Raw genomic sequence first — 26,241 nt, 5'->3', positions numbered from 1 at the left:
GCTGTGTATATGATAAAGGGGAGCCATACCGGGGGAAGGAGTCTTCTTCTATTTGTCCCTGTGTCAGTTTCAGTTTATTGGTTAATTTTTCTAGTAAGGCTGTTTCCCATACTATTTGGTACCATTGGTCCATGCTTACTCCTGACAGGTCTCTCCAATGTCTGGTTATGATGTTTCTGGCTGTTGAAAGTAGGTGGGTTATGAGTTCTTTGTGTCAGTCAGTCAGTTTTATTGCACATAGCCAAAGGCTGCCGCAATGTACACAGAATCATTCAACAATTAAAAGAAAATACACTGGATTAATACAAAAAACTTAAAACATTTATATTATCAAGACATTACCTACTCTAAACAGAGCTATAAAAGTACGTTTATATACAGGGTAAGACATTAAACAATAAAATTTATAGGCTAAAATCATCACATGGCCACTAATATATTAAAAAAAGAATGTTAATTAATACAATGTGCAATTATATTTGGAGTTTGGTGATAAAGATAGAATATAGCTTGATGTAGATAGGGTCAAATAAATTCATCTCCTTTACAGTTGGTGGTTATCTTGGCTATATAATTTGAGTTCTTTGTGGTGTAAATGGGCATTATTGTCTTGGAAGATGTTTAGTAAGGCCAATTCTGGGGTGATTTCCAATACTTGCTTAGTTATTTTACATATTTCTCATATGGCTGTTTATTTAATCTTATTTAAAAGATGTATTAAGCAGTTGCTGGATGGCCACCTGTCATGGATGTTTTGGTTGAGATTCCTGCATTGCAGGGGACTAGATGACCCTCGGGTCCTTTCCAACTCTATGATTCTAATAGTAATTTGACAGAATTCTTTCTGCTTTTCTTTCAGTGCAGCTTCACCCCTTCCTAAAGAGGGTCTCATTTAACAACAGTGCTGGAGAAACAGTTTCTTTTGGTGAGAACAGGGAAGTACAAGCTGGATTTGATATTACCAGCATGATTACTTTTCCAAATAACTCTTTTGTGAGAGTCAAGGTTGGAAGGGTGGATCTGGAGGCTGCCCCAGGTCAGGAATTTTCCATTGATGGCAACAAAATAGTGTGGCACAGAAACTTTCCCCAGGTACAGCATAATTTCCACACCCACAATATACCGGAAAGCACTATATTATAGTATACTCTAGAACATCAGCCCAGTGTGTCCCACACAAAGTGTGGTACATCTTTGAAGCATGTGTAGAACATGGGTAGGCAAACTAAGGCCCGGGGGTCGGATCTGGCCCAATCGCCTTCTAAATCTGGCCCTCGGACCATCCAGGAATCAGCGTATTTTTACATGACTAGAATGTGTCCTTTTATTTAAAATGCATCTCTGGGTTATTTGTGGGGCCTGCCTGGTGTTTTTACATGAGTAGAATGTGTGCTTTTACAGTGGTACCTTGGGTTACATACGCTTCAGGCTACAGACTCCGCTAACCCAGAAATAGTACCTCGGGTTAAGAACTTTGCTTCAGGATGAGAACAAAAATTGTGCAGTGGCAGCGCAGTGGCAGCGGGAGGCCCCATTAGCTAAAGTGGTACCTCAGGTTAAGAACAGTTTCAGGTTAAGAACGGACCTCCAGAACGAATTACGTTCTTAACCCGAGGTACCACTGTAGTTTCATGTCTTCCGAATTCTGCCTGAAAAGAAACTGAAGTGAATGGCTGTGCGAAATTGTTTATGTGTTTACTCCAATGGGCAGGTTCCACCTTTATCTGTATGTAACCCCAGTTGCCCTCCAGGATCCCACAAGAAAAAGAAGGAAGGGAGGAAATTCTGCTGCTATGACTGTGCTCCATGTCCCCAAGACAAGATATCACCCCAGAAGGGTAAGTGACACAAGATATATACTTTTCAAACATTTGTCATATTAGACGGAGTGGAAGAAGTCAAAAGTACTAGTTATTTATTTATCCTTATATGTATTTATTATTTAAATAAAGGCTATAATTATTTTCCAGTCTTAAATTCAATTTTCCACATTTGTATAGCAACTTGTGAATATATTTTTAAAAATATTCTCATGAATATTTGTCAGCATTTGTCAATATAACCCCCCCTCCCCGCTAAACCAATTTTTGTATGCAGTTTTAAGAACATAAGATGAGTCTGTTGAGTGAGGTCAATGGCCCATTTATTCCAGCATCTTGGCTTTGAGTCCTGGAAGACTTCTATGCTTATGATAATATTTTATTCCCTTGCTAATTATGCTGTTTTAAATGTGCATTTTATGTTTGACTTCCTTTAGTAATGTTTCCTTTAAGACAGTATTTTTGTTAACTTTGCTGTGTTAAATGTGCATTCTGTAGTTGACCTCCTTTGTAATATTTTATTTAGAAATCTTAAGATGATATTTTCGTTTCCTGTTAATTATGTTGCTTTGAATGTATACTTTATACTGAACTTTCTTCAGTAATGTTTTATTCTGGATTGTTTTACCTAAGAGAGAGAGAGAGACAGAGAGATAAAACTTTATTCGCATTAGCCAATGGCCATAGCAACAGTAAAACATTACAGTATACGCAGAAAAGGAAATTTGACATAAAAGCACAATTTAAAGTCCTGAATCAGCAGTCAGTTAGTGGCCCTTATTCTGATTGCCCCTGCTATGAACCTAGAAACCTTTGCTGTTATCTGCTCATTTTGATCTGATAGAAGAAAGGACATTGTGGCAGTGATTGAGCGCCCTGGGATGGTTAGTACAAGTGGGGTGATTATCTCGTTCCTGAGGTCTTTGTAGAGAGACAGGAGGACGTGTGCCACTCTTTCGGTGCTACTATCTCCACAGGGGCAAAGGCATTTCTCAGGCGGGATCTTTTGGAATCGACCCTCAAGTACTGCAGATTACAAAACATCCAGTCTTGCAAGTGTAAAAACACGTCTGTATTTTGGGATAATAAGTTTGTGCAGATATGGGGCCAGAGAATCAAAATGGAGAGGTGGAAAATGAGCATACCAAGGGCAGAATTTCCTTATAGTGGCCAGGTTGTCCTGATGCTCGATATCTTTTAGACGTTGACCAATTAGACTGTTTGCTTTAGTGGGGCCCATAGTGAGTAGGTCTTGTGGCAATGTTTTAAAGGAGGTTGCAAGCCACTTAGATTCCCCCCCCCTTTAAAATAAAAAGTGGTATAGAAATTTGATGATGGTGATGATGATAGCATGCTGTTCACAAAATGGCCAACCAGATGCCTGTGGCAACCCTGCAAGTTGGCCATGAGCACAACATCACTCGGCCCACCTGTGATTTCCAGTAAATGGTATTCAGAGGCATGCCTCTGACAGTGGAATTAGTGGCTAGTAGCCTTGTCCATGCGGGTGGCGCTGTGGGTAAAACCTCAGTGCCTAGGACTTGCCGATCGCATGGTCGGCGGATCGAATCCCCGCGGTGGGGTGCGCTCCCATCGTTCGGTCCCAGCGCCTGCCAACCTAGCAGTTCGAAAGCACCCCCGGGTGCAAGTAGATAAATAGGGACCGCTTACCAGCGGGAAGGTAAACGGCGTTCCGTGTGCTGCGCTGGCTCGCCAGATGCAGCTTGTCACGCTGGCCATGTGACCCGGAAGTGTCTGCGGACAGCGCTGGCTCCCGGCCTATAGAGTGAGATGAGCGCACAACCCTAGAGTCTGTCAAGACTGGCCCGTACGGGCAGGGGTACCTTTGCCTTTACCTTTAGCCTTGTCCATGAGTTTATCTAATATACTTTTAAAGCCATCCAAGTTGGTGGCCATCATTGCTTCCTGTAGGAACAAGTTCCACTAAGCACTCCATGAGAAAGTACTTTATTTTATCTTTGAATCTTCCAACATTCGCTTCTTCCAACAATAGCTTTTGGATGTCCACAAATTTCTCCATGCCATGCATGGTTTTCCAAACTTTTACCATGTAACCTTTTTCTAGCCTTTTCTCTAAAAAGTCTCAAACGCTGCAAACATTTCACTAATATACACATTTTTGCAAGCAGCGTTCCCTTATATAATGCATTTTGTATATCATTCTAACTAACATTTGCCTGTATATTGCGTGTATTTCTAATAATATATGCACCTTTGTATACATTATTTTGTTGAAGAACTTCATCACAAAAAGTGTGAATTTTGAAGGGTAACTGGTTTGGTTCAAGTGTTCATATAACAAGCACAAATTAGGTCAAACAAAACCAAATTCTCACCCCCCCCTCTACGGAAACACAGCCCCCAGATGCATACCGATAAAGGTACATGGTCCTTGAAGTAAAATAAAAATAAAAATGCATCAATAGTTTCACCTAGTCTAAGACAATGTCCTTTGTTCCTGATCTGGATAATCAATACTAGGAAGATTGAAGATGTATTTGTTGCTGCCACCCCTGTCCATGTGATGTAAGCCTACAAGGTATGGGTCTTGCCTACCTACACCACACAATGTGATTTATGGGAAGTTAGCAAGCCAGCATAATGATTTTCTAATACCCCAACACACATTTCTGAGGTGGGGTTCACATGCATCACATTGTATCTGGTGTACTTGGGATAGGTAAAGGGACCCCTGACCATTAGGTCCAGTTGTGACCGACTCTGGGGTTGTGGCGCTCATCTCACTTTACTGGCCGAGGGAGCCAGCTTCCGGGTCATGTGGCCAGCATGACTAAGCCGCTTCTGGCGAACCAGAGCAGCGCATGGAAACGCCATTTACCTTCCTGCCGGAGCGGTACCTATTTATCTACTTGCACTTTGACGTGCTTTTGAACTGCTAGGTTGGCAGGAGCAGGGACCAAGCAATGGGAGCTCACCCTGTTGCAGGGATTCGAAATGCCGACCTTCTGAGCAGCAAGTCCTAGGCTCTGTGGTTTAACCCACAGCGCCACCCGCGTCCCTCTACCTGGGATACTTTCAGTTTAATCCTAAGCGTTCCATATTGGCAGCATTCGAAGTTGCTCTCCGATGAATACCAAATCTGAATGTTTTATTTTCTCTGCAGACATGAAAGACTGTGTCGAGTGCCCAGATGATTGTTATCCAAACAAGGACCAATCACAATGCATTCCAAAGACAATAAGCTTCTTGTCTCTTAAAGAACCTCTGGGGATGAGCTTGGCAGTTTTTGTTCTTTTCTTGTCTCTGCTAACAATATTGGTCATAGCTATTTTTATTAAGCACCAGGACACACCCATTGTCAGAGCAAACAATCGGGACCTCACCTACACTCTCCTCACTTTTCTCCTGCTTTGCTTTCTCTGCCCGTTGATCTTCCTCAGCCCTCCAGAAAGAGTGAGCTGCCTGCTCCGACAAATGGCTTTTGGCCTTGTTTTTACAGTGGTCATTTCTTGTGTGCTGGCCAAGACCATCACGGTAGTCCTTGCCTTTGTGGCCACAAAACCAGGATCCAGAATGAAGAAATGGGTGGGGAAAAGACTGGCAAGCTCCATTGTGTTTTCTTGTTCCCTTATTCAGGTTGGTATTTGCAGTGTGTGGTTAGGAGCTTCTCCACCATTCCCAGATACTGACATGCACTCTGTGATGGGAGAAATAATACTAGAATGTAATGAAGGATCAGTTGTCATGTTTTACTGTGCCCTGGGCTACATGAGCTTTCTGGCCATTGTCAGCTTTGCTGTGGCCTTTTTTGCCAGGAAGCTGCCTGATAGCTTTAATGAAGCCAAATTCATCACCTTCAGCATGTTGTTGTTTTGTAGTGTTTGGCTCTCCTTTGTTCCAGTCTACCTGAGCACCAAGGGGAAACACATGGTTGCTGTGGAGATCTTCTCCATCTTGGCCTCCAGTGCTGGTTTACTGGGTTCCATCTTTGGCCCCAAATGCTACATTATTTTGCTGAGGCCCAATTTGAACAACAAAAAGCAGTTAATAAAGAGGAAACTGTAATATATTCTAGTGTGTCTGTCTTTTCTTTCATACCACACTATAGTTAATATAGTATTTATTTCTCTGCTGTCTGTTATCATATAGTTATTTTGTATTATTTTGTTGCAATTGTTTTGTGTCCTTTGTGTTGTTGTTGTTGTTGTTGTTGTTGTTGTTGTTGTTGTTGTTGTTGTTGTTGTCCTCTCTTGAGGTGTAAGGCTGTGAAAGGCTAGGAATTATCCTAGAAATAAAACTCCGCAAGTACATTAACTTTATATAGATTCCTTAAAACTCCCATATATGCCCAGAACAAAATTTTGATGTGCTCTTAAGATTAAACTATAATGATCCAAATATTTTGTTGTGTTCAAACTCAATCTTCTTTGGAAATACGTATTTTGGTAAAGGGCCCTTTTCAACTGTTTTGATTGTTTTTTTTAGGGGGGGGAGGCAGTCTCCTCACCTTCCTCCTGCTCTGCTTCCTCTGCCCACTGATCTTTCTCAGCCCTCCAGAAAGAGTCAGCTGCCTGCTCAGACAAATGGCTTTTGGCCTTGTTTTCACAGTGACTGTTTCTTGTGTTCTGGCCAAAACTATCACAGTGGTTCTGGCCTTTGTGGCCACCAAACCAGGATCCAGAATAAGGAAGTGGGTGGGGAAAAGACTGGCAAGCGCCATTGTGATTTCTTGTTCCCTTATCCAAGTGGGCAAATTAGCACTGTGTGGTTAGGAACCTCTCCCCATTCCCTGATTCCGACATGCACTCTGTGATGAGGGAAATCATTTTAGGCTGTAACGAAGGATCAGTTGCCCTGTTTTACTGTGTCCTGGGCTACATGGGCTTTTTGGCCATTCTCAGCTTTGTTGTGGCCTTTTTTGCCAGGAAACTGCCTGACAGCTTTAATGAGGCCAAATTCAACCCCTTCAGCATGTTCTTGTTTTGTAGTGTTTGGATCTCCTTTGTTCCAGTGTACCTGAGCACCAAGGGGAAATACATGGTGGCTGTGGAGATCTTCTCCATCTTGGCCTCCAGTGCTGGCTTACTGGGCTCCATCTTTTCCCCAAAATGCTACATCATTTTGTTGAGACCTGATCTTAACAGCAAGGAGTGCTTAATAAAGAGGAAATAATAAATTATCCTATCATCTCTGTTTTTTGTTCTAGTAGAAAATGGGCAATATAATTTCTCATTATCCTTATTATATAATTATATTGTGTGTGTTTTTAGCTTCAATTGCTATGTGCAATTTCTTTAACAATTCTCTGTGGTCTCTGTGAGACAGAGTTCCCTAATATTTTTGGACTCCGTGGTGCATTTGGAAAACAAGCTGTAATGGATACCACAAAATATTGAGGCCTGACTAGAATATGAGAGAATTATTGATTAGAAACCAAACGAGAAAACAATATATTGGGAGGCATTTTTTTTTATGTAAAAAAGATTCATCTCTTCGTTCCTTCCAAATCCTTTTTAAAGTAAGTAAGGTTTCAGTTGAGCTGCTAGTATCGTGATAAGCAAGTCTCATTTATTTCAGTAGTTGCAGATAATATTTGGTAGACCATTTGTGGGGTTCATTTTTACTTAAAGTTTAGTAGGTAAAAAAGTTAGGGTTTTTAATGGCCTTATATTTATAATGCCCCCCTCAGCTGAGGGTGAATGGATTTTATTTACGACCACTTCTAAGTGGGGGTGTTGCTGGGGGAATGCAGTGGGGAAAAGAAAAAATGACCCAAAGCTGGGCAGTTGTTGAAGGGAGGCTGAATATGAGGAAAGATTTTGCTGTGTGTTGTGTGCCAAGAAAGAATTGCAGAGGGGAATTTAATGATGGAAGTCTGGAAAGTTCACTCTGCCAGTTATTTATGGCTGCGGTTCACATGTTAGTTTGATAACAGCGGAATGGAATGGAATGGAATGTGACCTTGTACCACTCAGACAAATACTGCAAAAAAGGAACAACAAGAGAAACAACAGAACTCTTTCAACACAGCAGGTCTGGAACAAAAATGAAGATGAAAGAGTACACATGTGAAATCGATTATAAATATATAAGATGTAACCGAGGTTGCTGTTTGTAAGGTGAAAATTAGACAGCTGGAAGAACAGCTTAATGGCAAGTGAAGGATGTCAACTGGAGATTAAATAAGAAAGAAAGCAGCTAAAGGGGAATATGATTGCAACAGGAGCAGGAAACCTGATTTTAAGAAATTGTATTAAATTTAAATAATTTGGTTCCATTTGTAATAATTTTGAAAATTAATAAAAATATTATTTATTTATTTATTTATTTATTCCCTGATATTTTATATCATTTATGAATGCAGCCCACCTTCATATTACAGTATATTATGATATTTTAATTTTACCATTTTTGTTTTTATTCTGTTCGGGTACAGGACCTGTATTTTCAATCCTGTAAAGAGTGTGTCATTTGTCCCTCCCCTCTGGCTCTAGGCCTAAAATCATGGAAATCACACTTTTTGGTGGTGTGCATGCACACAGACATGCACGCATACACACACTTCTATGTGCGTTTGTGTGTGTGATTGAAGTGGTATATTAAAAAGTGTCTGCATTTGCAATAAAGAGGGTTGGAAGAAGCTGTCAATTTTGACTTTACCAGTATCTCATTCTTTCCATCTTAAATTCAGTTCTGCACAGTTTTTGCAGCAATCCATGATTCTTTTTATTTAAAAAATCCTTATGAAAACTCTGAAGCGTTTTAGTGTCAATTTCTCCTAGTAAACACATTTTTCAATAAACTCACAACACTTTTGCAAGTGTACACTATGCATTTTTTGACACTTTCCCCCACGATACCGGCTAACTCTATGGGGCTGAGGACAGCTCAGCCCCCCCAGTATGTGGGGACAGGGCTGAGCCCCCCAATCTTGAGGGGCTGAGCCCTGACAGGCCTCCCTGGCAGGCCTCTCCACCATGGTGCAGGTTCCCACCAGGCTTCCCTGCTGTGTCAAAGGCATAGCTGTCAACTTTTCCCTTTTTTAAAGGGAAATTCCCATATTCCAAATAGGATTCCTCACAAGAAAAGGGAAATGTTGACAGCTATGGAAAGGCCCCGCTGGGCAGAGGGCCCCTTCCCAGGCCTTGCGGCCTTCTCACGACACATGTGATGTCAGTGCATCTACCCGTAAAATATGCATTTTTGTAAACATTGGTTGAAGAACAACATCATAATTTTTTGATAAGTGCAGATTTCTAACGAGGGTTGTGTTTCAATTCTCATATTGTTTCGGAAAGTACAAATCGGATCGTTTGGGTTTTAAATGCAAACTGAGTTGAATGCTCCCTGCCCTGAATTCCTAGTAGTCAAACAGGTTATTTATTTATTACAGTGGTGCCTCGCAAGACGAAATTAATCCGTTCCGCGAGTCTCTTCGTCTTGCGGGTTTTTTCATCTTGCGAAGCACGGCTATTAGCGGCCTAGCGGCTTAGCGGCTACAGGTATAAACTTGTTCCCGCAACTGCAAGCCTCGACCCCTAGGGAGCATCTGGCCATTGCATAAGCCTCGTCCGGCCTCTTAAGCAGTCCCTCCTGACGCGCTTACATAACACAAGCCCCGACCGCCGCCATCCCAGCGACCCCGGAAGATAAGATCTGCAGCAAGCGCCCCGCACCTCTGATCCCGGGGCGCGCTCAGCCAAAGCGTCCCTGGACACCTGTCCCGCCGCGCCTTTGCGCAGCGCTCTGCAGAGCAGAGCGATGAGCCCGGCTGATCACAGGCAGGGCAAGCGGCGGCGAAGGCGGAGAGAGCGAGGCCCAGAGGGAGGAGTCTCCGGCAACGCCATTGACAGCCCTGCCGCAGCTCCGGGTCCTGGAGCCCTCCGGCTGCCGACTGCCTTTATTTTGCTGCAGGAGCCTCCTCTGCACCGGGATCCTCGCGCGCTCCCTCCGTCTCTCCATGCCTTTTAGGTGAGTGGCGTGCTTGGGCTGACTTTGGACGACCCACAGCGGGGCTTCCCTCGGCCGCGCGACCGGAGCTCGCCTTTGCGGTCACTTTGACAGGCGATGGTGCCACCCTCAGCCTCGGTTCGGGGGCACCGGCTGCTGGCAAATGGGTGCCCCCTTCTTCCCTTGACAGGGATCATCTCCCCCCGCTTCGTCGGAGATGGGCAGGCAAAGCTTTTCATGTCCCCCCCCGCCCAGTCTGCCGTCCTCGGGATCTAGCGGTCGCCGCGCACGCTAAGAGCGCAGACGGGGAAATCCCACCCCGAGCCGGGTGTCGCCGCCAGGTCCCCTCCCAGTTCTAAGGCTGAAGCCTAGGAACTTTTCGAAGCGGCGCGGGTCAGCATCACCACCGGCTGTGTTTCCGGACGCTAATAATGTATCGATTGCTATTACTATTAGATTCCCCGCTGCCGCATAGATAGATTGGCGGTGAAAGCGGTTTGTGCGCGGTGCGGATCCTAACTGCCTCTGCATGTTGGAAGGAAGTCTCCGGATGTCCTTTAGGGCTGCAGGCGGAGGTGCTGCATGCGGCACTCGCGGTGCGCTATGGAAAGGCAAATGGAGAGGGGGACTTTCTTGTATCGGGTGACAGCTAGTCTTTCTGTAAAACAGAAACTGAAAAATGCGAGGAGCAGAGATGGGAGGGGGGAGCGAGGGGCGCTGGCAGAAAGGAGCCGGTTGTGCAATTGCCTCCTTGTATCATACACAATGTAGCGGTTTATTTATAGTTCGTGGAAGGAGGAGTTATATTTAGTTATACAGTGTATTTAGTTATAGTTATACATATTTGCTCTACTTAGCATGCGAGTGGGGAAATCATGACTTGGTGCCTTCATGGGTGCAAAAGCAAGTTAATAATTCCTTGGTCTGAAATGGGCTGGCACACTTCCCTCCAAAATGTCAAATGCAGTAGGCAGGATTCTTCCCAAAGTAGCTTGAAACCTTTGACTCTTAGGAAAGCCAGAAGGGGAGGTGGCAGAGAGAGAACTTCTGTAGTACAGTACAGTACTGTATTAGCGGCTTAGCGGCTTAGCGGCTATTAGCGGCTTTAAGAAAAACGAAACGTCTTGCGAAGCAAGCCCATAGGGAAAATCGTCTTACGAAGCGACGCAAAAACCGAAAAACCCTTTCGTCTTGCGCGTTTTTCGTTTTGCGAGGCATTCGTCTTGCGGGGCACCACTGTACTTCTCTTCTTTATATAATACTTTAAGGAAGCATATTAATGGGAATCTTTAAAATATACATCCAGGTGTGCAATTCATCCTCCCAGTTTCAATATACATTGGTTGAGAATAAGCGAAGCAATTCCCCCTTCTCCCTACAAAACCAGATGTTCAGATGGACTGGCTCAAGACATTTTGGCACCCGAAGTGAACTACAAAATGCCTCCCCCAATGCCAGAGAAGAAGGGGCACCTTTTTTGTCCTGTAAAGGGACAGAAACCGCTTTGAATGAAACATCACAAACATGTTTCTTTCGTCATTTGTTTGATGCTCCTGATGTAAAGAGACCTAGTTATTGCCTCACCTGTAATTATCACTCTGGTCATGACTAAGTCTCCCTTGGATAATGTCTCAATAGATTTCCACAGAACACCAGCCGAAGTCTAAACATGAGAATATAAAAAAACCCTTCTTGTGATTCTAAACAAGGGAGAGGGCAGAGGAAGAGGAAGGATTTCTGCTGCTGTTTTTGTCAAGTTGTAGGATAGGATCTTGTTGTCTTTGTCCATGGAGTTTGTCCATGGAAATCGGCCCTGAGTGCTCACTGGAAGGACAGATCCTGAAGCTGAGGCTCCAATACTTTGGCCACCTCATCAGAAAAGAAGACTCCCTGGAAAAGACCCTGATGTTGGGAAAGATTGAGGGCACAAGGAGAAGGGGACGACAGAGGACGAGATGGTTGGACAGTGTTCTCGAAGCTACCAACGAATCTGACCAAGCTGCGGGAGACAGTGGAAGACAGGAGTGCCTGGCATGCTCTGGTCCATGGGGTCACAAAGAGTCGGACACGACTAAATGACTAAACAACAACAACAGGATAGGATCTTAATCTGTAAATTGGTAGGGAAGTGTTGTTCCTGCCAAGGCAAACTATTCTACTGAGGGTGGTTCTGAAGCTAAGGTTCATGTTCTAGACAGAAATAAGGGTGTCTGATGACGAAGAATATTTGCCTCAGTATGCTGTTGTTTATTGTGTCCGTTCTCTTTCATCTGCCACATTTGGTGTGCAAACATACCATGAGTTGCACCATTGATGATCTGTCCAGAATTCCACATGAATACTACCAACCTGGTGATCTTATGATTGGTGGAGTTGCTTCCCATCTCTTTACTGCTTTTGACAAAGAAGACTTCACAGAAAGGCTAACTACCCATCAGCTTCTTAATACCTTGTAAGGACATGTCAAAAGAATCAGCTGGTACAGAAACATCCCCCAAACCTGAACATGCTTAAATTTACCTAGTTTAAGATGGAAAGCCCTTCTCTATTCTGAATATTGAACTTTACCTTAGAAAGTTTGGGGGAGGGGTCTTAAAAGCTCACCTCTCCTTTGAGGTGGAGATCAAAGAGCCCTAGATGTTCTCATCAAACTCAGACAAGATTTATAGGATACTCCTAGTTAAAAATGTGTCAAAGGTCAGAAAATGATGAGAACTACTCCGTTAAGCTAGGCTACCTGCTTCTCAGCATTTCGACACAACTTTTTGTTAGATCAAATCAATACCTGCAGATAAATGTTTTGTATATGTTTGTACTTTGTGCTTTCAAAATGTTTTATGGCCTCTGTTGATGTCAGTGTGTGAGTGTCAAAGTTTGATGCCTTGTGCTCTTAATGTGGTGCAGACCTGTTCAGCTACTTAGTGAGAGGAAGAGAGGAAGGGGGAAAAGATTCAATTGTGTTTAATATTTATAGACAGGGCCTGGTTCAGGTACATTCATTTTGTTTGGCTTTGGGAACAACAGACAGTGATTAGCTGAAGGTTCTGAGCAGTGAAGAAACGGCAGTTAACCGTCAGTTGGGAGAAGTAATGAGACAGGTGTGAGGCAAAGACAAGAGAAAGCTGAGGTGAAAGCAGACAAATAAGGCTTAAGCTCCCTAAACCCAGTTTGTTAACACTATTTTTTGGCGAAGATTAGAACAAGTGAGCTGGTGTGTATTTTAGGCTAAGAAGCTGCCCAGTTCTTAGCAGAAAAATGCCATAAAAGCAGATTTCTTAAATGAGCTCAACTGTCCAATCAGCCAGAAATAGGGTCTGTGGAGCTTTGCAGGCCAAAAGCAGATGTTACCTAGCAGTTGAATCAATTTGTGAGTGAACTGGGCAGGTGGCTGTTTAGGGAATTTGGTCTGGGGTAAAAGCCTTGTAGAGGTTGGTGTCAGCATCAGTATCTCTTAAATCTTTAAGTGTTGTCAAGTACATGCAGGACTCCAAAATAAATATAAGTATTGCCTCATTAGGGATTGGGGCGGGATTGAAATCACTTCACATTTAAACGTGAACCTCCCAAAATTGGTTTGCTCAAAAGAAATAGGAAAAGCAAAACGGAGTCATTATTTGAAATTCATACTTCTCCAAATTTTGCAGTGCACTTCTCCAGCCAAGCAATGTATTAAAAAAATCATATACTGGGGTAAAGTATTTATTAAAAAATGCATATATTAGTGAATATGGTATAGAAGTCGACAAGTGGACTACAATGCATTCTTTTAGGAGAAATTGGTTTCCAGATATCTGTATAATAGGGCACACTGTGCACAAAAACGCTGAAGAACAATCACGAGGTGCTTGAAAAATTGCACAGCATATCATTTAAATAATAATAATTGCATAGCATATCTCCCAAGAAATCAGCATAAAATTCTCATTGCAGTGTTGTGCCAAAGAACTACCAGCATATTCCGGCCTTGGTATTTGCTGTCAAGGAGATCAATGAGAACCCCAAGATCTTGCCTAATATCACAATGGGATTCCATATCTATGACAGTTACTTCAATCAAAGGATGACCTACCGGGCTGCTCTGAACCTTCCAGCAACACTTATACCCAACTACAAGTGTGACACTCAGAAACATCTGATGGCAGTTATTGGGGGACTTGACATGGATTCCTCCCTTCAAATGGCAGACATAGTGGGCGTCTACAAGATTCCTCAGGTAAGATGCCTTGGAGATTTCACATTCATTCACCATGAATGAATCCTTTCCCCTCCCTGGCATGCAGCTATGTCACTGCCTCATGGGCCAGAGTCTAGGGAAGATGCTTTTGTTTGACTCCCTTGTCCATGAGAGAGTGAGGTAAAGAGAACTGCCTACTGTCATTACAACTGTCTTGCCACAACAGCTGCTAGAGATGCACATACCAATTCCTTCTACTCTATTGATGTCCCTTTATTTCCTTCTAGCTCACTTATGGTTCCTTTGCTCTAGAGTATACCGATGAAAGCCAGTCCATTCCCTTTTACCGGATGGTGCCAAACGAAGCCCATCAGTACACTGGGATTGTTGAGCTACTTTTGCACTTTGGTTGGACGTGGGTTGGGTTCCTCAGTGGAGATAATCACAGTGGAGAGAGATTTGTTCAGACCCTGAAACCTCTGCTGTCCCAGAAAGGTATTTGCTTGGCCTTCTCAGAGAAAACCCTGAAAACCACATATTTGACTGAGTATTATGCCATGTATTCCCAATGGATCCAAATCTATCATGTTGTTATGGAAAGTAAAGCCAAAGTTGTTGTTTTCTATGGAGAAACAAAGTCCATGCTTGGCTTGCGAACAATGGTAGCACTAGGCGAATTGGAAAATGTGACCAAGACATCTGTGGGCAAGGTATGGATTCTGACAGCACAGCTGGATTTCACAGCATTGGCCTTTCAAATGAGCATGGATATGCAAGTCTTCCAGGGTTCCCTCTCCTTTTCAGTTCATTCCAATGTGGTACAAGGATTCAAAGCCTTTCTTCGGGTCCAAAATCCTTTTGAGGAAAATGGAAATGGCTTTGTCAAGCAGTTCTGGGCAGAAGTCTTTCTCTGTTTATTTCCAAACTCCAATACAGAGGAGCAGGACAGTGGAACCTGCACTGGAGAGGAGAAGCTGGAAGAACTAATTTCATCTGCTTTTGAGATGAACATGTCTGGTCACAGCTACAGTGTCTATAATGCCGTCTATGCCATAGCACATGCTCTACATGGAATGCTCTTGCCCAGGACAAAATATAGGAGAGTGGTGGAAGGAGGGATGCAGGATCTTCAAATGCTGCAGTCTTGGCAGGTAATGCCTTTTCATGAAATACAATTTATTTAACATGAGCTGTGCCCTGGAAATTAGTGTAGATTGTCTCCCAGCAGTCCTCTTAGTAGTCTTCTGAACTCCTTTCTCATGCCTTTACTCCTTCATTGCTATAATTTAATAAATTCATAAAACAAAAGACAACCCAGAATTGCCATTTAATTTCTCCATTCATGCTGCATGGCAGTAAAAAGGACATTGAAGAGTTTGGATTTGATATCCCGCTTTATCGCTACCCGAAGGAGTCTCAAAGCGGCTAACATTCTCCTTTCCCTTCCTCCCCCACAACAAACACTCTGTGAGGTGAGTGGGGCTGAGAGACTTCAGAGAAGTGTGACCAGCCCAAGGTCACCCAGCAGCTGCATGTGGAGGAGCGGGGAAGCGAACCTGGTTCACCGGATTACGAGTCCACCGCTCTTAACCACTACACCACCCTGGCTCGGAAAACATTATTGGATTGGAAAACATTATTTTATGCTACCTTGAGCTCAACACTTGTTTTTTGGGAGTTGGAATACATATATTAAATCAAATCAAAAGTAATCACTCCCTACAGCACAGAACTCACCCACGCTGCCCATATGACGTTCTCCTCCAAATCACTCTCTTCCCATACTTCTCTCTCCCTCAATCTGAACTTTCTTATTCTATGGACACTCCAAAAAGGGGAGGGCATGAGAAATTATGGATTGAGGGAGGGAAAGTTTGAGAAGGAATTGAGAAAAATGGATTTGTTGCAATAGTGTGACAGAGCGCTTTAACCCCACTTTATTTGTGCAAACCTAATACAGTGGTACCTTGGGTTAAGTACTTAATTCGTTCCGGAGGTCCGTACTTAACCTGAAACTGTTCTTAACCTGAAGCACCACTTTAGCTAATGGGGCCCCCTGCTGCTGCCGCGCTGCCGGAGCACAATTTCTGTTCTCATCCTGAAGCAAAGTTCTTAACCTGAAGCACTATTTCTGGGTTAGCGGAGTCTGTAACCTGAAGCGTATGTAACCTGAAGCGTATGTAACCCAAGGTACCACTGTATTCTGGCATGTGCATAGTATGTGCAGAATTTCACCCCAGAAAATACTGACCATTTGGAGGCATTACTTCATCATTTCTCTTTTCTTTCAATGCAGCTCCATCCCTTCCTTAGGACTGTCTCCTTCAACAACTCTGCTGGAGAAACGGTATCTTTTGGTGAGAACAGGGAAGTAGAAGCTGGCTTTGATATTACTAACATGGTCACTTTTCCAAATAACTCCTTCATGAGAGTCAAGGTTGGAAGGATCGATTTGGAGGCTGCCCCAGGTCAGAAATTCTCCATTGATGACAACCAAATGGTGTGGCACAGAAGTTTTCACCAGGTGGGGCATAATTCCAACACCCATGAGATATAGGAAAACAAAATATTACGCACTTATCGATCATCAGCCCAGCACATACCTGGTTTTCTAGCCTCATTCAAAACATTTTCTTCTGCATTACATTAGATGTGCTTGCTGGATCAGGCCAATGGCCTACCTTCTGCACCATTTTTTCCTCAGATTGGCAAACCAGATGTTTGTGGGAAATCCACAAGCAGGAACTGAGCCCAAGAGCGCTCTCTACTCTTGTGGTTTCCATAAGATAGTGTTCAACTATTGTGATGCGACCAAGGAAACGGGGGCAATTGGCAGGCCCCCAGATGGCTCCAGCCCACCGGCCAGTTGCCGGCCGAACTCCAGTCCTTGGTTTTGCATCAATCTGCGACTCAGAGCTTCAGAAGCCTTTCAGAAGTTGAGCACTCAAGCCAACAGAGATAACAAACTCTTCGCGATGGAAGGGCAGACAAAGGCATATGTAAAGCATATTTATAAGCAATTTATTCAGCATAGAACAGGACAAAGAAAACATGTCTGCTCTTCTTCATGTCCAAGAGCTAGAAGCAATAAAGCAAAAGCTATACACACAACGTAAGTTCCTAGCAAGCTGTGCTGGAATGTAAACAGACATGTGACATACAACAACTCCACACATCTGTTAAGGTGGAACAGAACATCAATATCCTAATAGTGTCTCTGACTGTGAAGACAGAGCATAACCTCCCTCATGGCTAATAGCCACTAATAGACCTATCCTCCATGAATTTTTCAAATCCTCTTTTAAAACCATCCCAGTTGGTGGCTATCACGGTCTCCTGTGGGAATGAGTTCCATAGTTTAATTATACTGCATGAAGAGCTGTAAAAGGACTAGACACTTTGCCGCAAATTACAACAGAGCTTTTAGCAGTTTAATACCCTTTCAAATCTTGCAGGCAATACTTCCCCCACCCAAAAAAATCCCGCCCCCAATTTTTCAAGTGTATTTCAAAAAAAATTGTTCTCTGATGTTCAATTTCAGTTCTTCTACTTGGGGTGGGGGGAATCACACCTAAGTTACCATAGTTTTGGCTTCAGAATCCTTAGAATTTAACTGAGACACCAAAGTCACTACCCACCTGTATCCTAAGGAAAAAGAAACTGTGGGCTAGGGATGGAGGATAATTTCATATGGTTTACAGTTTTATGGAAACTGACAGAATTCATACCTCTCATATTAGTACTCAGATCAGAACACCATTAATTATCCTTTAAGTTTCACATTTCTCTGAATTTTGTGATACATTTCTCAGCTCAAGAAAGGACCAACATGTTTTGAAAAATACATATTGTAAGATAAAAGAAACTTAGAAATTCAAATATTAGGATAAGATAGACATTTAAATGCGAATTTAAATGTGGATTAATGTGGAAATGGGATGTAGTGAATTTATGATTAAACACAGTGCTTTTTTCCAAAAAAATATTTAGGGGTACTCTCATTTTGACTCAAAACCACCATTTTATAGTTCAAATCGGGAAAAATAAATACAGTAAATGGACAAAGGTACAAAGATTCACAAAATGTTTAGAGGTATGTGTACTCCTGCATCCCCCCCAGAAATAAGGACTGATTAAACATATGAAATTTATATAGACAGGAAATATACTGATTTGTCCTTTCCAAAATGCCGCACCCTGCACCTCTAAATAAAAGAAGTACCACGATTTGCTGCCAGTCCTCTACCCCATCTACTATTTGCCCTTTAAGGTTTTGTTTATAGAAAACAGCATCTTTAGAGACAAATAGCAGCCATCTTTAAGCAGCAACCCAGCCTGGGCCCCCAGGACAGATCAGGAGCATGCTTTATCTTAAAAATAAAAGCCCTTCTCAAGTATTCCCAAAAGAACTTGTGAGGCTTCAAACTAAAAAAGGCTGTGCATAAACTCCACCCACAATGCCTTCCTGTGCATGGCAGCAAGTGTGAAGGGGACTTCTAACTGCATTCGGCTGAACTCTTTTAGACGCCTCCTCATATTTGGGAAACATGATAATAACACAAAGTTACAAATCACAAGGAGACTTCTAAGCATGTTCAGTGTTTCAGACCTTCCCATTCAGTATGGTAAAATTGTTGGTGGAAGAGGTATTCTCTTGATGTATGGAGACAAAATGGGCAGGGCTACTTTTTGAATGCCTGAAGGGGGCTCAAAGATGGTCAGTTTGGTCCTGCCTTTGGAATAACTAGTTTAGTGTCTTCTTACTTCTAGCTGTGGGTTGGAAAACAGAAGGCCAAACTGGTATTAATTTCTCTGTGCTACAATTTTATGTATTTATTTAAATGGGTAGGTTCCACCCCTTTCTGTGTGCAACCCAAGTTGTCCTCCTGGTTCCAGCAAGAAAAAGAAGGAGGGGGAGCCATTCTGCTGCTATGATTGTGCTCCATGTCCTCAAGGCAAGATTTCATCCCAGAAGGGTAAGAGACACAAGAGATATGTTTTTCAAACCGTATGTCGTGTTAGAAGTTGTTGAAAAGATCAAGCAAATAATTCATCACAAATTTTTAGAGAAGTACTCATTTTTCAGGGCAAATGTATTTTGGTTCATGTATTGGTGAAAGAAGTGCAATTTGGGTAATCTTTCCGTTCAAAGGGCAACAAAACCAAAGTTCTCCTCCATTCCTATTGGCAGACATAAAGGAATATGGACCTTTCCTCGCAAGAAAAGGTTTATAACCCATGATCTCATCTTTGTCAGGTTAAAATACATCAGGCAATACTGAGCTAAATGGACCAGTGATCTGACTTGGTATAAGATACATTCCTTAGTTCTTGTTCTGAACAATTGATACAAGGATGATTTCAATTTATAGTTACCACCATTGTCCAACTAAATTGCAGAATGTGGTTCCATATTGGCAACATATCTGAAATCTGAGTGTATTTTCTCTCTCTCCAGACATGGATGAATGTGTTGCATGCCCTGAAGATCATTATCCAAACAGGGACCACTCACAATGCATTCCAAAGACAATCAGCTTCCTGTCTTTTAAAGAGCCACTGGGGATAAGCTTAGCACTTTTTTCTCTTTCTCTCTCTCTCCTCACAGTGGTGGTCCAAGCCATCTTCATTAAACATCAGGACACACCCATTGTCAGAGCAAACAATCGGGACCTCACCTACACTCTCCTCAGTTTCCTCCTGCTCTGCTTCCTCTGCCCATTGATCTTCCTCAGCCCTCCAGAAAGAGTGAGCTGCCTGCTCAGACAAATGGCTTTTGGCCTTGTTTTCACAGTGACAGTTTCTTGTGTTCTGGCCAAGACTATCACGGTGGTTCTGGCCTTTGTGGCCACCAAACCAGGATCCCGAATGAGGAAGTGGGTGGGGAAAAGACTGGCAAGCATCATTGTGTTTTCTTGTTCTCTTATTCAAGCTGACATTTGCACTGTGTGGTTAGGAACCTCTCCCCCATTCCCTGATTCTGACATGCACTCTGCGATGAGGGAAATCATTCTAGGCTGCAACGAAGGGTCAGTTGCCCTGTTTTACTGTGTCCTGGGCTACATGGGCTTTTTGGCCATTGTCAGCTTTGTAGTGGCCTTTTTTGCCAGGAAATTGCCTGAGAGCTTCAATGAGGCCAAATTCATCACCTTCAGCATGTTCTTGTTTTGTAGTGTTTGGATCTCCTTTGTTCCAGTGTACCTGAGCACCAAGGGGAAATACATGGTGGCTGTGGAGATCTTCTCCATCTTGGTCTCTAGTGCTGGCTTACTGGGCTCCATCTTTTTCCCAAAGTGCTACATCATTGTGTTGAGACCTGATCTGAACAGCAAGGATCAGTTAATAAAGAGGAAATAATAAATTATCCTATCATCTTTGTTTTTTGTTTTAGTAGAATGTGGGCAATATAATCTCTCATTATCCTTATTGTATGATTATATTTTTTTTGTTTAGTTGCAATTGCTATGTGCAATTTATTTGAGAATTCTCTGTGGTCACTGTGAGACAGTTTTCCCTAATCTTTTTGGACTTCATGGTGCATTTGGATAACAAAGAAGCTGTAATGGATACCACAAAATATTGAGGCCTGTTTCATAGGATCATCAACTTATAAGAGTGCTGTTGTCCTCCCCTGGATCCTGTTTGGGGGGTAGTGTGTCTGATGCTTCCCCTCACCCCTGTCTTTCTGCTATCCCTCCTGTTTTCCTTTGGCCTGCTTTTACAGTGAAGGTGTGTGAACACCCTTTTGCCTTGGAGATGGGGACAGGGGAGGAGGTATTTGGTAAGGCTAACTAAGAGTCCTTTTTATTTGTGTGTGTGCTATGTTCTGTATTCTAAATGCTTTTAAAATGTTGATTGATTTCATTTGTCAACTTATATGACTACTGGGTCTTAGGATCTTTTTTGCTTTAAATCATTGGTGTAGGTCTTAGGAAGGAAGTCCAATTCCATTGCTGGTCATGGAGCAAGCTAGAAGAGACATTTGTTCTGTTTTCTTTTCACTAAGGAAGCCGTAGGTATAGAGACCCGTGCTTAGGCACATGTGAATGTCTGAACTTCCCTGGGAGTTAGCATGTTGTTCCTTTATCCTCACTACCTGGTAAAAGCAGCAGGAGGTGGTATTGTAGCCAAGTGGGTCTTTAACTGACTTAGACATTCATTTCTGACAATGTCCTCAAACCAAACGATACCCAGGGAAAACCAACCTTGCCAGGAACCCTGCGAAGTCACCCAAAATTCTGAGTCAGGGTACTCAAGTTTTTTCCTGGATATCCAATGACTTTCCCCAAGATGAAAAGCAAAGGTCCACTCTTTGTCGTCTCAGCCACAAGCCGACAAGTTACTCAGTAGTCATAAGCAAACTGCCAGGCACCAGATTCAGAGCAAAAGCTTACAATAAGAAGCCACAAAAGCAAATAGAAGCAAGTACTTTATTAGGAGATTACAGTACAAAACAGAAAAAAATTACCTTAAAATTACAGTTAAAAAAAGATACAGAGACACCTTTGGTACCTGAGTACAGACCGAAAATAACAAGAGCTAGTTTGTCTCATCCTAATCCCAACAATTAAAGGCACAGGCTCCACCAGCAAGCTTTATCCAAGCATACCTGGTTGTTCTGAATGGGGACCATTAGACCTAGATCAAAGACCATTGTCAAGACAGAAAGGCCTGGATGCAAGAAGGTAGATTTTTGTTTAGCCCAGGGTGGTCCAACTTTTTATACCAAGTTGGCTGCAGGAGTACTTCGACATGGAACCCGCAGGCCTCACACAGCCTTGTCTCACCGTGTGTGTGTGTGTGTGTGTAAGCACAACATCCTTCCCAGCAACCCTTGCTTGTGACTTCCTATCACCTCACATCCAGTTACCCTGGCAACCTTTCAAAACATTTTCTCTGTTCACACCTTGGGGCAAGGGGGAAGGACAGTTATTTTGCATTGCCAATGGTCCTCAGTGACCTTGCATTGTTTCTTAATGGCCCTAGTTTGGCCTGGGAGTTTTGCATAGGCTAGTCCAGGAATTCCTTTGCGGCTTGTATTTTCTCCCTTCACATTCAAAATAATCAAAATCATACCATTTATTAATTTCTACAGTTTGGCAAGCGGTCCCCCCCCCCCAATTCCATGACAATATAAACACACATTCTGGAGTCAGTGTTCTGTTGCTGTGAGTGCTCTATTCCTATTTTCAAGCCTATGAAATTTCCTCCAATTAAACCTATCCTGTCTGGCTGCTGGTCTCATACTTTACATTATTTGTTTGGAGAAAAGTTTATTGAATTTTTGTAGAAGTACATTAGATGATTTCAGTGAACAAGACAGAACAAATCTACATAAAACCTAACCAGCTGCTGGTATCATGCACGTCTGCTGAATAAAATAAATTATCCATGAACATAGAAAAGTTCTTCTGTAGTGATTCCCATTATTAGAGGTAGCCCGGCCAGATTGCTGTATGGGATGCAGGTTTCCTAGCAGGACAACAATATTGTTGTTGTTGTTTACTTGTTTAGTCGTGTCCGACTCTTTGTGACCCCATGGACCAGAGCACACCAGGCACTTCTGTCTTCCACTGCCTCCCACTTTGTGACCCCCTTCCTGGATCACTGCCTTGCTGTGGTGAAGGGGCTTGAATAACTCAGAGAAGCTATGAACTATGTCGAGCAGGGCATCCAAGATGGACAGGTCATAGTGGAGAGTTTTGACCAAATGTGATCCACCTGGAGGAGGAACCGGCAAGCCACTCCAGTATCCCTGCCAATAAAACTCATGGACAAAGACAAAGACAACAACAATATTAATTACTATAACTAATGAATTTTGACTCCCGGTTTCTGTGAATGGTGAAAAGGAGTGCTAGTCTGATCGTCTGACGGACTCGAGCCAGTGGAGATACAGGGGGAAGTGCCATGGCGAGACACCCCCCAAAAAAGCTTTGAGAGGGTTCTCAAGGTGTCAAGAGGTCCAGCAGTCTGCAAAGGGGTTCTCCTGCGACCCTCAAACCCCTGTTCTGAGAGGAACTAGGAGTTGGGGGTGGGAACCGAAGATTGAGCCTGAGAACATGGCAGTATCGCAACTCCGTGGGAGTGAAGCCTCAAACTCCTACCTGCAGCAGAGATCTTCCAAAAACTACATTTAAGCCGATGGAAACGTAAAGAAGATTAATTATTGGATCTAATTCGGCTGAATTCGGTGCTAGACGGAGGACTAAAAAGGAAGTCCATCCCCGTCTTCTGGGTAATTATCACTGCATGGAAACAACTTTCAAGTGAGAATGGTATCAATTTTACGTGACTCTATTAGATATATATCTGCCAATGGGAAAGATGGATTAAAAGCAACTGAAGCCCATTCTTCACTACCTTTTCTTGGATTTATAATGGAGAATTGTGGAGAGGATCTTGCAGTAAAGCCGTAGGTGAATTTGAGCCCAGCAGAGAACACTTGAAACAAGACTATTGAAGTACTCTGTGGGGTGAGTGTATGGAAGCATCTATGGGCTTTGCAAGGCACATTTTGGTTGGAGTGATTTAAAGAAGACTGAGCTTGCTTCTAAAGTTTTTTGTTTTGTTAAAAGATAAATTGGATCTTTAAAGCTTGAAACTGGCCATAGAGGCTGAATATCGACAGGGAAGGCAGTGCCAGGAATTGGACAACACCTGAGAGCCACTACTCTGCCTTTCAAGAGCTGGAAGCCTGGTAAAGGGCGTTTGGACTCTGCCAGAAAAGAGGAATTATAATGATCTTCAACTGTCTGTAACTCTTTATCTTACTTCAAGACATTTTTAGAGAACTGGATCAGTGAGTCTTTTACTCTCCTCTGGATTATTACGTTGTGATGTTGTGTGGACAAACTGCTTTTGTTTTCTTTTTAAAGTAGATATCTATTTGATTTGAATGTTAATCTGAAATCTGGATTTTATTTCAAATTGTGTAACGGGCAATTGAGCTGCAGGGAATGGAAAAGTACAAAAGACCGTGTTCCTTGGGAAAGTGTTATTTGGTGGGCTTGACAAAACTGATAGGGTACGGCTGGAAAATTGGTTGTTTTGAGAACAAGGGATAGAGAATCTTGGCAAGGGCAGAGTGAATCGAGTAGAAGGAGTATTGGATATTTTAACTCTGTTTGGACCTTTTTTGATTGTTTTGATAGTAACTTATTGAACATATCAATTAAAAAGCAACCAACCCCAAGTTCGGACAGAAGGACACAGGGAATAAGCCTTATGGTGAATGGGTGGAATTCTTTTATGAATTGAGAAATGAGTTGATGAAGGAGATAAAGGGAAATTTGGATAAGACAGCAGATAAACTTGTAGTCCAAATGGACAAAAATACTGAAATGGTGACAGAACTGATTATTAAGAGAGAACCAGTGACAAAGAAAACAGAAGCAGTGGAGGTCTTGATGCAAGGGCTGGAGGAACTTTTTAGAAAAATGGAAACTGTGATTGATATGAAGAAATACAGATGGATGGCAGATATGGATGGCATGGGGGGATAGGCAGGAAATATTTGGGAATGCTTTGGTGGCTGAAATAAGGCAAAAATTACAGCCTCTGAGTATATGAGGAGACTGTGAGGAAGGTGTTCAGGATTTTAAATCTGACTTAACTGATAGTCACCTTCCTGTGAAATTTAAATATGCCAAAGTTAGGAAAAAGAATGGGAAACACTTGTTGTATATGTGCAAAATAATGTAAATAAATTGATACATTGGCAGGCTCAGACTACACAGTAGCAGTCAGCAAAAATTAGATAATATTAGAAGAAGAAGAGTTGATGAAGTATGTGTGAGGAAATGCAGAAGAATTTTGTTAATATAAGGAACCAGAAGAGGTAATGGAAGTCATGAGATCCAAAGAACCTCAAAGATAAGGTTTTGAAATGTTTTTGTGAATGGGGACAAGGGGAGGAATTTGTGGGGGTTTTTTGGTAGTTAGTTGTGGAAATTAATTGTGAAAAAAATCCAATAAAAAATTATTTACAAATACAACTAATGAATAGACACCATGTAACATCAACATTATTCCATTTCTCCATACCCTCAATGACTCACCTATATTGGGTCAAATGTTCAGATAATCCAGTGTCCCACCAAAATTGTACCATCCCTTTTTTGTGGGATATTGAATTCAATTATCATTACCACGTCTAACTTAGTGTTAGAATCAGATCTAAGCAGAGAATTTGGCTGGTAATTTTTATTCTTGTTGTGTTATTCCCCAGCCCACCAACTCATTCATAACTTCTGCATTTCAACATATCACGTTGTATATCTTAGCTAAAAATATTTTAAATATTCCTGATATTTTATATCCTTTCTTTATTACAACCCACCTTAATGTGTATATTATAATATTTTACTTGTACCGATTTTGTTTTTATTCTGTTCAGGTCTATAACAACATGTTTTTTGCCAGTTGTTCAATTTTCCTGATGTAACGAGACCTAGTTATTACCTCATCGGTAATTACCAGTCTTGTCATAAATAAATCTCCCTTGGATAATGTCTCAATGGATTTCCAGAGAATACCAGCCAAAGTCTAAACAAGGGTATAAAAACCCCTTCCTGATATTCTAAGCAAGGGGGAGGTTAGAGGCAGAGGAAGGATTTCTGCTTTTCTATTTGTCGAGTTGCAAAATAGGATTTTAATCTGTGAATTGTTAGAGAAGTTCTGTTTGTGAGAAGGCAGAATATTGAAAATATGTTCTAGATGGAAATGAGTGTTTCTGATAAGAAATAGTATTTGCCTCAGTATGCTGTTGTTTATTGTGCCTCTTCTCTTTCATCTGCCACATATGGTGTGCAAACATACCACTCGTTGCACCATCCAAGATCTGTCCAGAATTCCACATGAATACTACCAACCTGGTCATCTTATTATTGGCGGACTTGCTTCTCACCTCTTTACTTCTTTTGGCGAAGAAGACTTCACAGAAAGGCTACCTATCCATCAACTTCTTGATATCTTGTAAATACTTCATGTGTTAAGTAATCAGATGATACAAAAACATTCCCCAGCTCTAACCGGGCTTACTCAAAAGCAAGTTCCACTGATTTCAGCGGGATTTCCTTCTAGGCATAAATGGTGGGGGGGGGGGGGGGCTTTTGCATAGCTGAGGTGTTGGCTTGGAAAGAGGGAAATGGAGATCTGAACATGTCACTGAGAAGAGGCTGCCTCTTGGTGTGCCCTCTGCTCCCCATATCCCACCAAATTTCTTCCAAGAAGAGTTTAACAATCAGACCCACAGCTTAAACTTGCTTACCGTATTTTTTGCTCTATAAGACTCACTTTTTCCCTCCTAAAAAG

General features: G+C 42.4%; 2 protein-coding genes across 3 annotated transcripts in view; both read left to right on the top strand.

The window, feature by feature from the left end:
• The window catches only part of LOC310747726 (vomeronasal type-2 receptor 26-like), a 57,604-nt gene extending 51,733 nt beyond the window's left edge, over positions 1–5,871 (top strand). The window contains exons 5-7 of one of the 2 annotated variants that reach the window (XM_083582665.1): positions 860–1,092; positions 1,712–1,838; positions 4,966–5,871. In XM_083582665.1, the coding sequence (XP_083438791.1) occupies positions 860–1,092; positions 1,712–1,838; positions 4,966–5,867 (1,262 nt within the window). In that variant the 3' untranslated portion in view covers positions 5,868–5,871. The remainder of the gene's footprint in view (positions 1–859; positions 1,093–1,711; positions 1,839–4,965) is intronic. The other variant, XM_083582670.1, reaches the window with a different exon arrangement.
• A 5,469-nt stretch (positions 5,872–11,340) lies between these two features.
• Positions 11,341–26,241, top strand: part of LOC310747656 (uncharacterized protein) — a 144,359-nt gene continuing 129,458 nt past the window's right edge. Inside the window, exons 1-5 of the mRNA XM_083582309.1 lie at positions 11,341–12,204; positions 13,683–13,965; positions 14,863–15,077; positions 16,223–16,450; positions 18,776–18,902. Coding sequence (XP_083438435.1) covers positions 18,871–18,902 — 32 coding nt within the window. The 5' untranslated portion in view covers positions 11,341–12,204; positions 13,683–13,965; positions 14,863–15,077; positions 16,223–16,450; positions 18,776–18,870. The remainder of the gene's footprint in view (positions 12,205–13,682; positions 13,966–14,862; positions 15,078–16,222; positions 16,451–18,775; positions 18,903–26,241) is intronic.

This window comes from Podarcis filfolensis, assembly GCF_964270895.1.
Source record: "Podarcis filfolensis genome assembly, chromosome: 13".
NCBI lineage: Eukaryota > Metazoa > Chordata > Lepidosauria > Squamata > Lacertidae > Podarcis > Podarcis filfolensis.
Note: the sequence above shows the minus strand (reverse complement) of the source record. Positions and strands in the feature narration are given on the sequence as shown.